The sequence below is a fragment of the Micromys minutus genome (genome assembly GCF_963924665.1).
Source record: "Micromys minutus genome assembly, chromosome: 23".
In the NCBI taxonomy this organism is placed as follows: domain Eukaryota; kingdom Metazoa; phylum Chordata; class Mammalia; order Rodentia; family Muridae; genus Micromys; species Micromys minutus.
Genome location: NC_137958.1, coordinates 7,092,220 through 7,110,266, shown reverse-complemented (window position 1 = coordinate 7,110,266; position 18,047 = coordinate 7,092,220). Strand labels below are relative to the sequence as shown.

The 18,047-nt window shown below is 40.8% G+C and overlaps 1 protein-coding gene across 2 annotated transcripts in view; it reads right to left on the bottom strand.

Moving 5' to 3' along the window:
* Nucleotides 1-18,047, bottom strand: part of LMBR1 (limb development membrane protein 1) — a 135,084-nt gene that overhangs the window by 3,317 nt on the left and 113,720 nt on the right. For both annotated transcript variants that reach the window (XM_080936124.1, XM_080936125.1), the window contains 2 exons: nt 16,792-16,858; nt 1,545-1,706 (listed from right to left, as the gene is read on the bottom strand). In XM_080936124.1, the coding sequence (XP_080792250.1) occupies nt 1,545-1,706; nt 16,792-16,858 (229 nt within the window). The remainder of the gene's footprint in view (nt 1-1,544; nt 1,707-16,791; nt 16,859-18,047) is intronic.

The window sequence follows — 18,047 nt, the reverse complement described above, 5'->3', positions numbered from 1 at the left end:
GTGCAGGCCGCAGTGCTGGAGAGCAAGCCCAGGACTTTATGCATGGTAGGCAAGCATCCTACCACTGAGGCACATGGCTGACCCAGGAACTACACTTTGAAGATGTAACTTTGGGTATGACCCAGGACCTATAAAACTGCAACAGTGTTATCTGTACATCCCTCCCAAAACTGTTGCTACTGTGCAGCAGATGTTCTCTTGAACATACCTGTTAGGAATGGAATTGGTTATTAAAGTCAGACTTAACATCTTGGGTCATTTGAGCATGTATTTTTAAAAAGGTCTTTTCTATACAGGGAATTGTCCCTAAGTAATATACAAAAAGCTAATAAAAAATACTTGAAAAAGGCACAAATGCATCTGAGCTTCACACAGCTCTTGAAAACTGAACTTTGTCTTATGGCCAGACTGTTGACATGATGATGCACAGGGCCTCTGGCCTCTGGCAGGCTGACTTATAACCTTAACAGAAGCCACACAGCAAAACGCCAACACTGATACACTGCAGCCATCTTTGTTGCGGCCGAGCCGGAATTGATCTGTGATCCTAGCTAAAAATGATGTTTCAACTAAGCACATGATTGAGGGTTTCTGGATTCTAAGGCATCTGCCTATATTTAGTATGGCTGATACTGTGAAACCCAGACACTAAAATTCATAAATTACCTGCTGTTTCAGTTAAAATGAGAAGTACCTTCTCATCCCAGGACAACAGTTCAATCAACTATCCTCTCAGAGTGCCGGGTATAAATAAAAAACACATGGAGCGGTAACCTGGTGTTGTTTCTTCAAAGGTCATCCTTTCAAACACCAAGGTCATAAGGTTGGTGCTATGAGAAAGTTTCTTGCTGCTCCTAGAGTTTAAGCTTTCTGAAATTGGGGCCTTAATGGATCTATCAATATGTTGCCTCTTGAAATAGCTAAAACCACAACCTATATGGAGCACAAGCATTCAAGTGGTGTCAGGCAAATGAGCTAACGCTAGGGTTTCCTATAGGAAACCACCACCTTCCTTCACTGCTATGGAGTAAATGCAGCTCACCCTACAGTACAAACCCTGGACTATGTCCAGCATGTGTGCAGGAGTGAAGCAGACAGACATGTCAGCTGGAGCAGGCTGACAGCACCACAACATGGCTGAGACATGAGAGCAAGCACCCTACCCTGTCTATCCCAGATATTTGGCCTACTGGAGAGAATTATAAGTTGCTTCCTTGTTCACTTAGAAGATCCAAGTCCTCTGAAACTTCAAGTACAAAATAGCAAAAGGATCATTACAGAGCCAAACCTTCAACATCAAGTCACTTGGCCAACTGCTGCTCCCAAGTTCCTATGTCCTCAGCCCTGTTCTGTGGCCCCATAAGAACAACCACAGTTCCTACTCACACACCTTACAGATGAGGCCCTGCAGTACAATGATGTACTTCTGATCCAGTCACACCAACACACGAGTGACTGACAGCCATGCACACTTAGAAACTAGAGACACAAACATCAAGGTCATGATTAATAGAAAAAAAAATGTCCATAAATCTCAAGATTACCTAGGGCCTTGAAAAGTTCTTCTCGTACAGCTGATGTGAATTTTCTAATCAAACATAATGTAGTCACAATGGCAAAGAGTAAATTGTAGGATAATACAATGTAGAAATTTCCCAGCCAATTAAATCTTCCAAAGTCTCCAAGTAGATCGAATCTAGTGATTCCTGTTTAAAAAAAAAAAAAATTAAAAGTAAGTAAGAGTTCTTAACAAAGTGGGGTGTGTCCATACCGATAACAAACGCAGTGGGGATGGGGGCAGACCCCAGAGACTGCCTCAGACTCTTCCTAGCAGGGCAGCCCAGGCTATCCCTGACCTTCACGCTTGTGCCAGTAACGTGCATGTGATAACCAGGAAACTGGAATGAGGATTCGTGCCTATAATAAAGACAAGCTTGGGTGCCATTCACTAGAGCTTTTTCTTCCCCACTACTTACATACATATGATGTCTAACCCACTTTACAACACTACACATTCTTAATGCTCATCACATAACTGAATAAACAGGACCGCTTCCTTCCAAAATACTACAAATTCAGAAAATAAGAGTGGGAAGCTGGGAATGTGTGATGATTGCATCACACATGGATTTAAGTTACTTAAATTTACTCTTTTTACTGAAACAATATTTACATTTACTCCATGAGTATGTGTCCCTGGGCATGAGTGGTAGGATTTCCTGGTAAATAAATCTTACTAGTCATGTGGTTGAGTGGAGTGAGGAGGAGGGCGTGGTAGAATCCTGAGGAAGACCCTGCGGGATGCAGTGGACACTGTAGGACTGTACAAACACAACCATGGGTAATTTCTAAAGTAACTTTTATTTAATATCACACCGTCGATGACCTTTGGATCTGGCTTTTAGCTGTGAGCCAACACAACTCTATCAAACACTACTGGGAGCCTCCCAGAGAAGCTTATGGACGGCAGAAATCTTCCTATGCACACAGTGCAGTAAGAACAGAGAATTCAAATTTAGCTCTACAGTCACTTCCACCTGGAACCAATGCGTGTAAGTTTGAAAGACACTGGCAAAGTGATTTAAAAATAGGTGAAGATTAGTGAAGACATTAGATAATACCTTAGGGGGAAAAGTTTTAAACCCAGATACCAGAGAAGTGCCTGCCCTGTATTACTATGAAACAATGACAACTCTGCCTTCTGTCTCTCAGAGCTAAGCCTAAAAGAAAGGACTTTGTTAAATAGAGTGGATACCTAATCAGATACTTTACTTTTCAAACCAGAACATTCAACTGATGTCAGCCGTATAAATAGTTATGGTCCTACCAACACAAACCTCACAGCTTCAGTGAGACCCCATACTGGCAACTGAATCCATCCCAAGATCCAAAGATCTCCGTATGAGTCCAGCAAAAGCTATAGTTATCCCATGAGGAAGGTCCACTCAAGCTTCTGTATCTCTAAGGCTCCCAAAGGAGAAGCTGAGTGTGCCCTGGATGATGTCTACTGCTATGGGAAAGAGCAAAAGGAGCGGGCTGATGTGGATTTAACACATGGATCATGTGCTTATGTGTGCATTCATTATCCATTACTATACGCACCACTGGAATTCCATATGGACAAAATCACCTCAACAGTGATACAAATACAAGGTATACAGACACAACTTGAGAACCCTGTCATATGTCTGTAGATAACTTTGCACCATCCACACCAAAAAAAAAAAAAAAAAAAAAAAAAGAAAGAAAGAAAAAGAAAAAAGAAAAGAAAAGAAAGAAAGAAAAAAGAAAAGAAAAAGAGTTGGGAGGTCAAATCAGTTATACTAAACATGTAAGTCCTGGAACTGTGAGACAGGTGGTCATAGACCCTAGAAATGGACTCCAGTGGATGCTTGTCATGGTCCAGACATAACAGGATGTCTAGGCAAAAGGCTTACTCAAAAGCTTTGTTCTAGGCAAACATATACAGAAACCCAAGAGAAACAAAAATGCTAGTTCACAGGTGTGATGGTTTGCATATGTTTGGACCAGGAAGTGGCACTATTAGAAGGTGTGGCTTTGTTGGAGGAAGTATGTTACTCTTAGAGACACTCCTGCTAGCTGTCTGAGGATGCTTAGTTGGTCCCTGACTTCCTTTGGATGAAGATATAGAACTCTCAGCTCTTCCTGCACCATGCCTGCCTGGATGCTGCCATGCTCCTGCCTTGACACTGACTAGACTGAACCTTTGAGCCTGTAAGCCTGCCCCAATTAAATGTTGTCTTTTATAAAACTTGCCTTGGTCATGATGTCTGTTCAAAGCAATAAAACCCTAAGACAACAGGGTTGGGTTGGAAGACACTATTTTTTTTTTTCACTTGCACTTTATAAAAACCTAACTGATCTTGACCAACCAAAAGATTATTCTGGGTAGCATATAGAACCTTTACTTAGAAGCAAAAAACCAATCATTTCGCTGAAAGTCTGGCTAGGTGGCTTTTGTCCTAGCAACAATTAAAAACATCTTTTCAATTTGAAATTACTGACACTTAAGAAAAAGTAACAGTACTGATGTAAAGCTCATTATATAAATGTACAATACTTCCAAACTTCTGGACAAAGATTACATGGTATTAAGACAGTGAGCTTTAAAATCCAATAAGGTTAAAGTATTAAATACCTTTGGTCAAATATCTGAAGGTCTTCACCTATCCCATTACTGTTAAAAGTGAAGCAACACAACACACACACACACACACACACACACACACACACACACACTAGCTTCATTAGACAGCAGTGAGGCATATGATCATGTGAACTTGGTAGAACACTTCATGACAACCAATACACTGACTCTCCCACACAAGGACTCAACTGAGAATGTTTCATGAGTAATTCCTTCAAAAACAACCTTTTCCCTATTCACTTTTTTAAAAGAACTGGTGCACAATATACAATCAACCCTAAGAAGGAGCAGGTTGCCCCACCCACAGTGTAAGTCAATAGAACTCATGTTCTTTAGCCCACCTGAGTCAACTTCTACTCTGAGCAAGCATGTTCATGTTGGCGGAGCTGCATGAGGCCATTCGGAGCCTTTGTAAAGGGTGGGACACAAAAGGCCTAAGAGTGATGTTATCAGTAAATTACACAACTTGGCCTAATATGCAAACATCTGACCCAAAACACCCATCATTTTTATGTAAAGGTGCCAAGACAACACATGCTCTTATCAAATTTATTAATAAAATCATATTAAAAAGTAATCACTAAACTCAAATAATGATTACCTTCAAATCATTCTGTGCTATCTTTTAAGTTTTCCAGTTTCTGTAGTATCTAACCAGCTCTTAACGCTATCAAGAATGCTTTCCTGTTTACACTGTGCTTTTCCTTTATATGTCTGCTGACTTCAGGCCTTTAATACAATGTGTACATATTTAGTAAGTTCAGTCTTTTTCTCTAACTTCTGCATTATAGGGAAGGTTGTGGCCACTAGAAACAGTCATTCCTGGGTTTCCTGCTCAGTTCATTGCTGGGCCTTACTCCAAGCAACTCTCTGATCCCTAAGCTGTTCTTATGCTGAATGCTAAGTCCCTTCTTGGGACATAAGACAGAACAAGTCAGGTACCAGTGTTAAAGAACTAAACTGACTCCAGGCGGCTGACGATGGAGAACAGCTGCAGAGCTGCCTGGCCAATGAAGTTCTTGCTATATAAGTACAATGACCTACGTTCAAGTCTCAAAACCTATAAAGATATAGCATCAATCCCTGGGTGCTGCAGACTGTTCTACTCAGATGAGCTCCAGACTATTAGAAACGCTGGCTGGAAAATCAAGATAGAAGGAGCCTGATCACACATGAAATTGACCTTGTGTGAAACTATACACACACACACACACACACACACACACACGTGCATAAACATCCACATGAGTGCATACACACACCACACACAAATGTACACATACCCAACACATACATGTACACACCCCGCGCCCCCAACGCAGTCCTTACAAGATTAAAAGGATAAACTCCTTGAAAAAAAATTGGCTCACAGATTATCAACTACAAATAGACGGAATTTGATGACATGTATGAATAATGAACACAAAGAGTAAAAATGTCTGCGTCGAATCCTGCCTAAGCATACATTAATAACACTGCTGAGCTTCCCACAAGAAAAAGAATAGAAATGATGACCACAGAAAGTTTTTTGACAAAGTTTGCAATGCAAAGGGGGAAACAATGCAAGACTCTCATGTCTACGAATATCTTCCAAAATAAGGCAAAATAAAGCTATCTTAGACATCCAAACAGCATAGAATTTATTAGCAGCAGACTTGCATTCCAAGAAATGCTACACTAGGTCTCAAACTAGACCACAGAGCTGCAGTAACAAAACCAGCATGGCACGGGCACAGAAACAACACATGTGCTGCCGATGGAGAAGACACAGGAGAAAGCCACAGCCCTCTGACTCTTGACAAAGAAACCAAAAGTACTAGAGAAAGAGTCTGGTTAACGAATGGTGCCACAAAGCCTGTCTACGCTAAGAACCCAAATTAGACCCTTCCTCCTCCACAAAAATCAACTCAGAATAGATTAGAAACTGCAGTGTAACCTGACACTTTGAAAGTAATAAACTAAAGGTTAAAAAGATCACAAAGTCCAGGCACAGAATTTCTGGACAGGAATCCATGGCTCAGGAAGACACCAGCAGAGGAAACAGGACTGTGTCTGACTGATGATAGAGACAGAAGGAACAAGCCTACAGAAAAGGAGACAGTCTGTGGCATCTGTTCAGCTAATAGAGATTAATATATGAAATATTCTAACTCAAAGCTAAACACCAAATGAGCAAATAATTCAATAAATGAGCAACTGAACTAAACAATTCTCAATTTTTTTCTCTTTTTTTATTAGACACTCTGTGTTTACATTTGAGATGTTATCCCTTTACCCTGCCCCGCTCCCATCCCACCTCCCCGTCCAGGTGACTTCAGAAAGGTGCACTCCCTTCTGATCCCCCTCTCCACCCCATTGCCTTGACATTCCCCTACACTGGGACAATGTGCCCTCTCTGAAACAAAAGCCTCTTTGAACATTGATGCCAGACACTGCTATCTTCAGCTACATACGCAACTGGATCAATAGGTCTCTCAAGGTGCACACAGACACTGGTGATTAACTCCATGGGAGTTTTGAAGGGTTTGTTTGGTTGATAATGTTCCCGTGAGGTTGTAACCCCTTTCAGCTCCATAGGTCCTTTCTTTAGCAACCTCATTGGGATCCCCTAGTTCAGATTGATGGTTAGCTACAAGCATGTTCAGCTGTATCTATATGACTCTAGCATAGTCCCTGAGGGGGCATCTCTGTCTAGTTTCTGCCAGTGAGTACCTTCTGGGATTAGCTACAGTGATCACATTTGGTGATTGCATATGTGGTGGATTCCCAGGTGAGGTGGCTTCTGAGTGATCTTTTCTTCAACCCCTGTTCCTCTATTTGACCTTGCATTTCCTCCCATGAGAATTTTGTTCTCTTTTCTAAGAAGGACTGAGAATGCATCCCCATTTTGGCCTTCCTTCTTTTTGAGCTTCATAATGTCTGTGAATTGTTTCTTGGATATTGGGTATTCAGAGCTTTCTGGGGCTAGTATCCGCTTATCAGTGAGTGCATACCATGTGTGTTCTTTTGTGACTGGGTTACCTCACTATCAGAATGATAGTCTCTAGTTCTATCCACTTGTCTATGAATTTTATGAAGTCATTGTTTCTAATAGCTAAGTAGTACTCCACTGTGTAAATGTACCACATTTTCTTTATTCATTCATCTGTTGAAGGACATCTGGGTTCTTTCTGGCTTCTGGCTATTTTAAATAAGGCTGCTATAAACATGCTGGAGCATGTGTTCTTGTTGGAGCATCTCTGGGGTATATGCCCAGGAGTGGAATAGCTGGGTCCTCAGGTAGTACTATGTCCAGTTTTCTGAGGAACTGCCAGACTGATTTCCAGAGTGGTTGTATCAGTTTACAACCCCACTCACTCAAATCACTAAAATAACTAATAAATACATATAAAAAAAATCTAACATTTACAATCAAAATGCCACTAAGATTCTATGGTATCCCAGTCAGAACTGCTTTTATCAAAGAAACAAAAACAACAAACAACAAATTCTGGTGAAATGGGAGGTGGGGTGGGAAGGAAACCTATTCACTGCTGGTTAGAATGTAAGCTGCTGTGGCCACTATGGAAATCAGTATGGTGGCTTCTCAAAAAATCCAAAACTTAATTTCCATAGGACCCAGTAGGAGCACCGCTTCTACTTATAGTCAAAGGCATCCAGGCAGCTTAAGTCTGACAGACTGTGAACATCAGTGCCACTGTCCAATCACAAAACACATACTGAGTAAGCCTTGAAGTAATGGGGCAGTAACTTCTCAGAGTTATGCCTGCAGGCCAAAAACTATTGGCTTATCTCTAAGAATGCCAATGAAGCAGACAGGGGAGCAAGGGAGAGATGGTATGGATAGAAACAGGCAACAGGTAGGATCATACCCAGAATCAAATTTGATATGAATGCTCTAAATATCCAAACCCAGGCAGCTTTATACAGCTATTTAACATAACGATACAGGTTTATAGTCATTTAAAAAGTATCATAAGAAAGAACATGTCTCAAAGGACATGTTAAAATAGTAATTTCTCTTCAAGAAGAGTTACCAGTTGGATAATAATCCCCAGGACCATAATTACAAGGGCCAGTTCACCTGGAACCCCACGCTTATGCTACTGCACCCCAGCTTTAAAGCACGTGATGCAAGCGGAAGTACAAGAGAGAGTGGCTCAGTGGAGCCAGTGCTTCACAGTCCTCAACAGCCTTCTGAGCAGGGGCCCGAGGACACCTGCCGACAGTGGAGCTAACACTGAAAATCGCAGCACACAGATGGAGCGAATGCTTACTTCTGTGCCTTGCACACAGGCTGGAAAACCTGCTCAACAGATTTAAATGATGCCACACACACAAAGTGCATTCCTTAATATTGACATCAACAGAGAAACTAAAGTAAAAATTACTAACAAGCAAATTTCTCAAATATCCCCAGATGTTTCAGAACAAAATACCATACTTTAAAATATCCCATGAGTCAAAAAAAGGTAAAGTTTTTTTTGACAAAGTAAAACTTAAAATGTTCTATATGAAAGGTCTGTGGGTTCACAAACATGGGCGATATTGCTATGTAGTGGGGTGCAGCACAGGGAAATAGCAGCTGGAACATGGGGTGCAGCTAAGTACTCAGATCAGAAAAGTGACCTCAAAAATCAATGACCTCAGCTCCAAGTGCAAGTTAGAAAATTACTCCAAAGACCTAAGTCAGTAAACTATAAAGAAAAAGAAAAACAATGCAATGAACACTGCTTCTCTGAAAGGATCAATAAATCCATACATGTGTAAGCACACAGCTCAGGCAAAGCACAGAAACACAGAGGACCTGTGTAAGTACTAAGTCTCTACTTCTACTGGTAGGTGAGGGAGCTGCCCGCAGACCTGCCATTGTTGTTGACATTAACAACGCTTGTTCAAGCTGAGTAGGGCTCTTTCCATAAAAGAAACTGAACTGTGGCTAAACCCTTTCCAAAAAAAGAATTCCAAACCAGATGGTACCAACAGTAAGCAACGGCACACTGAAGGACAAGAAACAAGGCTACAAAGCCACCCGGGGAAACTGAAGGGTCTGTTTATCAACACTTGCAGTGAGGAAAGCATTACACACATCAAAATCAGAAGCATCAAACGAAAAGGGAGAACCATAGAACAATGTCATCAAAAACACTAAAGAAAAAGTCTTTAGCCAATTTCCATCATATTTAACCCCCAAAACATAATATATCAAGACACATGGAGCTCACCCAAGAAACAGCAGGCTAATTATCATATGAGTATAAATGAAATTCAACATGCTTACAGACTTTTTAAGTGTGTGGTTGTTTCAGTATACACAAAAAGCATTTAGCAAAATCCACCATCTCTCTGCATAAGAACTCCAGCACAGTGGGGGAAGGAAGGGGCATATTGAACATAGTATAAGACAACTACAGTAAACGCATCAGTGAGCAGACGACAGCCCAAACCCCCCATGCTGTGTCAGCAGAGGACTGCTGGGGCTTTAGCTCAGTCAGTGTAAAGCATTGACCTTGCAGGAACTGCCACCATGAGGGGGACTAAGAAAATAGAGAAGGGAAATGAAAAGGAAAGCTGGAATTGGTGTGCTGGGGTGGGCACCACCTGTACCACCTTGGCCACCTGCAGTGACCTTCGAACCTGTTCCTTCAACTCCAACAAGGTCATGTTACTGGAAAGCAGCTGAGACACTCAAACAGTAAGGCCCCACATAACAGCGCCATGGCAGAGGACAGGACAATACTTACTGTGCACATCACTGAGTAATGAGTTTTCCTTTTAAATAACTAAGGTGAATGTCACATCACATAATTAACCACTTTAGACACACAATTCGATAGCATTAAATACCTTCTTCCCAGTGTGAACACAAGTGCAGCTCTCCAGTGAGAAATTCCACATCCACAAGGCAGCTTGTCTTGAAATTTTCTCTCCATCCCTACCCCTATCATTGGAATCACACAGCATCTGGCCTTTTCTGTATAGACTGTGTCATATGACATGATTCCAATTTCCATCAACCTTGTATCATATAACAGACTCCCTTTCCTTTGTTTATAATTGTGGTAAAAGACATGTAATATACAATGTACCAATATAACAATTTCACTTTAATCATGGCTTGGCACTATTAATAAGTCACATTATTTACAACCGTTACCATCAAACTCCTTTATCTTGCAAATCTGAAAGTATCCCCAAAGTCCTCTTCATCCTTCCTCCCGAGGGCTTGGGTGCGCAGCACCTATGTCTGTCTTTACAGATAGACTACTGCAGTTCCTCTTGGAATCAGAACCCCACAGAGTCTGTCTCTTTGGACTGGCTTCCATGGCTAAGTAACATTCTATTTAACGTGCATACCACAGATTGCCTGGCCTATCCTCTGACGACAGGCTACTCCCAGCTTTTAGCTATTGTTGTAAAGGCCTTTTGGAATAATATTTGGTTAAACAAGCTGAAAGAATGGCATGGCGTGGGAAACTGAGGCAAGGCAGAAATGACCTCATCTACACTGAGAACAGTCATCCTCAATGAGAAGTTTCTCTAATATCACAGGAGCTTATGAACTAAGGCTCTGCAAGACAAGATACAGGAAGTGGGCTCTTGCCTTTCAGGAATGTAAAGTTTCTTAAAAACATCAATTCATGATGGGTTTGGGGAGAAAAAACTGGGAATGGGGGTAACATTTGAAAAGTAAATGATTAACAATAAATAAATAAACAAGCATCAATTAAAATAAGTAAGTGTAATGCAAAGTTAAAAGTGCAAGAACCTGCAATGTAGGCTTGCTTCACCCGGAAGAACTAGTAGTCTTTGGACAGTAAAGGTCAAGGGCAGATACTTCAGGAACATGCAACTAAAGCTTAGGGGTGGAGAAATGTGTTTGAAATTATCATTTTTCATGACTTGTATTTGCTACAAACTCACTTTGTTCTAATTGAAGGCCACTTAATTAAGTAGCCAGGTGAGCTTCAGTAAGTGAACTTAATATTAACTAAAATCCAAGGATGGAGAATAACTACCAGAGTTCAAGAAAGAACCGATTCTTTCAAAGACAGAAACATCTGGGCCCTTTAAGCAGACGGAGTCTGACCCTTTCCTGATAGAATTCAGAGGCAGTCCTCCAATCTCTCAGAGACATTTTCTCTGTTTGGTTCTGACCTCCAATCTTCTTACCTAAAAATAAAAAGAGAACAAGAAAGCCCAGAACTCAATTGTCACACAGAGATTCCTCTCAGTTGTTTAGGAGGAAAACAAGGTAGGTGGGAAGGGGTTGGAGATAAGACAGTACAGACACGACCCTAACTTTTGAGTTTCTGATTTGGCAGGACTCTTGGGTGGAAGTATCCCGAGGCCCAATGAGAGAACAATGAGCTCTGCTTTGGCAACGTCTGTGAAGCATTATGTGGGAGCCCACGGCAGCAGAGTTAGGCTCCTTTGGTTAGCATGGGGGGGGGGGGGGTAAAGGGGAGAGAGGTGTGGGTTTTCCAATAAATGACTAGTGGTAGTTAGGGAGCAATTAAGGAGGCAGTCAAGGGATCGAACAAAGAAGAGGGGAAGAAGCTGGAGAGATGGTTCAGAGGTTAAGAGCACTGACTGCTCTTCCAGAGGTCCTGAGTTCAATTCCCAGCAACCACATGGTGGCTCACAACCATCTGTAATGAAATCTGATGCCCTCTTCTGGTGTGTCTGAAGACAGCAACAGTGTACTCAAATACATAAAATAATTCTTTTTTTAAAGGGAGAAGGACGGGGGAGAGGGGGTTGTTAATAAAGAAGAGATACAGATATGAGATCACAAATGCCAAATTCCACAGTATGAAGCAACCCAGGAGTCAGCAGGGGCCTGCAGAAATCTAATTCTAATTTGGTCTGAAATTCATTTGCAGATGGCTGAGTGCTGACGGAGGAAATAAGTTCAAAACCTTTCCTTAACTCTCATTGGGAAGCGCAGAGTTAAGAATATTCAGAAGGAAAAGCAAAGCCAACAAAAGATTTTGAAACAAAGAGACACCCAGGTGCAATTACCATTTCCTATGAGTACATGTACACACCCCCAGGAAAAAGAAATCTGAAACACTGAAACAAAATGGCTTCTGGAAACTAAAGAAAGGACTAGAACTGGAAGCACAACCAGACCACAAACTTTGGCCACAGTACATGGAGAAATCCAGCTGGTACTCAATAAGAAATGTGCTCGCTACTGCCTCTCACAGGACTAGAAGGTGCTACAGGCTGTTGGGTTAGAGGGTCATCAACAGTCCTGACCAGCTGTGAACACTGTGAACTACAATGACAGGTCCAGGGGAGAACATACTACTATTTTCCTAAATAGATACGTCAATCTGACCCCTAAATTCACTACCTCTAATACTTGTAGATTAGTACAGCTCTCAGGCCTCATCAAGGAAGTTTCTTTGTGCAGTCGACAGTAGTTAACATAAAAACTAACAGTTGGTTAAAATCCAAAAACTAAATATCATATCTAGGTGTACTCAGCCACTGTGGGAACATCCATATCACAGCTCCCAACCAAGACTCAGATCCCCTCAAGGAGGAGGGATTACAAGAGCCAGAGGCTGGAGAGCACTTGAATCAAACCATGTTTTCTCAACACGGAACCTCACAGCAGCTGTGGTTGCCTGCACAAGACCTGCACAATATGGAGTCAGGCAGCATTCCAGTATGGAAGGGCTCATGAGCCCACCCACCTTGTTTGGGAAGCTTTAGAAGCGGATGACGTCTAGGGAGGGAGAACAGTTTTCATTAAGGATATGACCCTAGGTAAGTAGACCATGCTCCAGTAGGAAGCCCAACACTAATGAGTATATGGACAACACAAATTAGCATCAGTGGGCTTTTTAAAAGAACAAAGTTGAGAGGCGACTGCGAGGTGTTAGAGGAGTGGGGTGAATATTACTAAAGTACATTGTATGTATACACGATAGTCTCAAAAATTAATGAAAATGGTGTTTAAATACTTTTTTAATCATGGTCAGAAACCACTTCAGCCCAATCTAACTCTTTATGCACCTTATAAATGCAATCTACTCATGTATTTATATATAATTCATTTTTAAAATATCCTACAACTGAGATGGCCTGTTCCCCTGTCTCAAAGCTGACCGCATGTGTTGTCCTCGAGATCCTCACTTGGTAGGTAAAGGCTCTCTGCTATAGAACCTGGACCACAGTACCTTCACTTCACAGTTTAAAGTGGACCCTGAAGGCTCCTTTCCCACCAGATAATCCCAACTAAAATTATTTTCATACAAACTAAAGCGTAGGAACTATACAGGAGGCTACTTCTTGACGGCCATGACCAGCACGGCCAGTTCCATGCACACACTGGAGAACAAGCCCAGGACAGGGCTGAGGACCATCACCGCTGCTCTGACATCTAATGCAGGATGATTTCAGCTATTCCTTATTCTTAGAAATCCTAACCAGACCTACAGACTTGGTGCTTAAACATAAGTTAATTAAAATAGCTATCCATGTTTAATAAAACCAAATATATTATATACATTTTCTGAGAAATTTTCACTGTGGGTTTTGAAACCACTTTTACATAGATACCTTAATCAGAATATATACATCACACTTCTGCTTCATATCTGCCACTAATGAGTATCTGTAAAAATACCATTTCCTCCCATGTTACTGCAGGAAACACAAAGCAGGCAAAGCCCAGAGTGAAGAATATCATTTAACCAAACACAAAGTCTCTTCAAGAAATAGCAATTTCAGACAAAGTCCCCAAATCAAGATGCAACAAAAGAAACGAATAATCGACCTTATCTCTCACCAAATGACAGATTACTGGACTCAGTTGAGGAATAGGTGGAGATAAATTATATACAAGCTGATCTGAAAAAAGGGCTACTTTTGTTTTAATATCATCCTTCTACTAAGTCAGCATTTTGACCTTGTATAAGTAGTTCGTTATAAAGTTCAGAAATGGTTTCCAAGATAAAAATAATGCTAAAGCAGAACTGGCAAACATGTTTCAAAGACGGTTGCCTGGACTTGAAGGCAAACTTCTCAGGGGCTTCAGACGAAGAGTGATGACAAACAACCCTGTCTTCCCAGCCAAGCGGTAAACAGCACGCTGTCATTATAAAGATGTTCTTCGAAACACAAGGCTGAGCATCTGCAGGGACCTGGTTAACACTCTTATTTCACTCTGGTCAACCATCTCCTCCAGCCACACTCAGCCTGTATTCAATTAACCAGTGATCTATTACTTAAAATAGGAGCATCCACTATGTCAAAATGGGGATTCTTTACAACCAAAGTCTGACCACACACCAAAACAATGTGTCAGCTCACTGGAGGCACAGCAACGTTCTTACAGGTTTTAAAGGGCTGAATGCAAAAATCTTACATTTGCTACATACAATAAACTACATTCATTTCATTGACTTAAAATGCCTGCTCAAAATAACCCTCACAACTTCTTTGTAGCAAGTGATAAGCTTATTAAGTTATTTAGTGACCATTTTTCAATGAATCCATTTCCCCCATTCAAATGTAGTAAGCTATCTGAGAGTAATGCTTCAATGGGCATGTTAGTCACATCACGCACTTAAACCTTGAGCTATAGACTTCACCAACAATAGCAGCTGATGATTTTTAAAAGAAAACAGCTATAGGACATTTTCATTTTCTTGAACAACTGTATCATCAAATCCACTATGGTACTGTGGAATTGGTGTACTTTCAATTCATAGTTGAAATTATCCTCTTCGCCAAGCATCTCTCAGATGTCAGGTCCTATACTCTGTTCTGCTGTGTGCCCATTTCTCCTAATGACAGATGCTGTGGACTGATCGCACAGGAGCAAAGGAGATCAAGCTGAGGTCAGATCTCCTTGTGAGAGCTGAGGAGAGAGGGAAATTTTCACAGCTAGGGATGTGGTTAATGCGTCCTCTATTCTGTTCTCAAGCTTTTCAGCTGGTGCATCACAATCCTGCTCTTCAGCGGGGGCACACTCCTCTGTATCTCACCTTCTGAAAATCAAAGACTCAATCCTAAAGTGTTAGCAGATTACAAAGGAACTCTCCAGTTTGCATTTCCCATAATACTAAAATAAGGCTTTATCTCTAGTCTAGAACTTTTCTAATACTGCAGAAAGCCTCCATGAATCTGTTTAACGTATTTACTCTTTTCATCTATTCAGTGCCACTGGGCATAACACGTATTGCGCTGCATACCGCTGTCTTACACAGCGCCACATGACTCACTGTACCGCAGCGCACTCCACTAATCCTGTTTGGACAGCTGGGTCCAAGAGCTTCTCAGCTGCATTTTAATTGTTCCATCCTTTTTTTTTTCTTTTTATTTATCTCTATGGCAAACTACTCAGGAATTTAATTTGTCAGGCTTCAAAAAGTAAATTTTGCCATTAATTTGTTTTGTTTGTAGTAAGCCTATACACAGCAGGTGATTTTCTCCCACAAAATAAAAATACATTCACAATTATCAATTACTTGTAAATAACAAAGCACAATAAACGAGATTTTCAAAGGTTCGAAGTAGAAAGGTGGCTGATCACTATCAGTATGTGCTGGACTGTCCTAACACATGTAGCATTTAGCTTCAAATGGTGGTACCAATGTGTGTGTGTCGTGTTTCAATATTAGCCCACCACAAGCAGATGCATCCTACCAATCAAAGCATGAAAGAGACATAGTCGCTAAATAAATGGCCTGTGGAAGTGAGATTTCTTTTACACTTACTCTTCAATTCTACTGATTATTAGAGCATACAGGGCACTACGAAGCGCCCACTTCCTGACCAGCACTGTTGTCATGAACAGTAGTGGAGGCAGTATCGGAGCAGAGCAAGCCCCGGCCTACACTGCCAATGAAGCCAGGGACCGAGTTCACAGATATTAATCATTAATTTAAAACCTAAAACCTAAGTCTAGAGAATTATACAGAACTGCCTAAAAGAAGCATCTGCCTGAGATAATATTTAGCGAAGAACACAGTCTACAGCAGTGCATTATAAAGGACAAACGACGTCTGACTCGACAATTTCAGCAACAAAGAAAAAGTCTCTTTTACTTTTAAAAGACAGTAAACCCTGCCTGTCCGCTGAGAATTTAAGGAAACGCTATGGCTGACCGGCAAGTGGAGATAAAGGACTAAGAGCTGTCCTGACTTGGTGTGTGCCCCAGGACTGCACAGCGTCTGCTTCCATGAGCACAAAGCAGCCCAAAACAAGTTTACAGATTCCAGTTTTAAAGCACACATCAGACTACATTTGGAAATATAGTCATATATGGAAAATGGTTTTCATATTTTCTAGGCACTAAAGTGTGTTTTAAAAGTCACAGCTTCCTCACTAGATGATTCAAAAGCCCAACTTGTGAACGTGATAAGTGAAAAAAAAAGTCTATTGTTTGGGAAAGGAATGTTTTAAGTGCTTAAAAAATGTTTTTTTGTTTAAGAAAAGCACTTGCTTTGGTATGGCCCTATACACAAATGAAGTATAGAATAATATTATACTATATTTTAAAGATGATTTAAAAAAAACTTACAAAGCAAAAGTTAAAGAGATTTAATAAAGCTATCTATAAAGCCATGGACTTTTAATGAGCATTTCTCAGTCAAACTTACCCAGTGTTCTTGACATCACAGGCAAAGCAGAGCTCAAGACTAAGATTGACACACAATTCCCAATGATCTGTGGAGAAAGAGAGGATGGTGTGCAGGGAAACAGCAGTAATCAGGGCCCTCACCGCACTCTTGGAAGGATGGTGTAGACCAAATACCCGGAGCACCGGGCAACTTCTTAATGATACTAACCATTAGAGTAGAATTTAAACATAATGCGCCTTTCCATTTACAGTTATATTTATGAATTCCACAATATGCAGAGTTTAGCTGCAAACATATAGTCATTGAATACTTAAATCACATACATTTTATATTATTTAATGTGCTTGGCAATTTGAAAGCTTTGCCTTTGAAATTGAAAAAGGAATACCTTTGGCCTTCTGACTAAATCGTAAAGGGTGATTGCTGTCAAGTTCTTATTGAACATCTACTCTGACCTATACAACCATTAAAAGCATCAATTCTGGGACTTGAAAACACTAGAAACAAAAACATCTAAATCTAGTATCTTTTTGCAATGTATCTTCTACTTACCCATTCTCCTCCAATAAGAGGCACTGAAAACATCAATTAGTAGGTATACTGGCTACTTAGCTGACTTTAAGGAACCTGTAGTATTATACATCTGGGTGGATAGATAGATATTCCATATATATAATATATATTATAGAGGGGATTCATTGCATGTCTGCACATGTGCTTGAGCACACACACACACACACACACACACACACACACACACTTGTGGGCTATAAATATAGACTATAAAATACAAATGGGAAAGGCCAGTAGCTTTTAGCCATTCTCCTTGGGCAGCCTGTGAGATTATTTTACAATGATCCATTTATTATGTAATGTAACAGTTATTGCTCTGGAGCCAGTGACATATAGTATAAAACCAAATTAGCCTCACACCACACTGTCTCTGAACAAATCTCTTCCTTCTCACTTTACTCATTCAGAATTGAAATACTTTGTCTCTACTACTTGTAGCATCTAAGCTCTTCCAACTTCAAACAAGCTCCTGAAGTACAGTTAGCACAGTCCAAGTTACTCACTAGCAATATGTTTTCTTCAAGATAAAAAGGGTTTTCAGGAGATTTCCACAGCTAGTTACCAAGTGCTGTGGTTCTGGGCATTTACAAGTGAATGAATGGATGCAGTCCGCATTACACAGAGCACATCCTTCCCCACTCACTCAGCCTTCTGAAAACCGTCCTTTGTGTGTCTACTAACAGATACACAGCAGTCCAGGA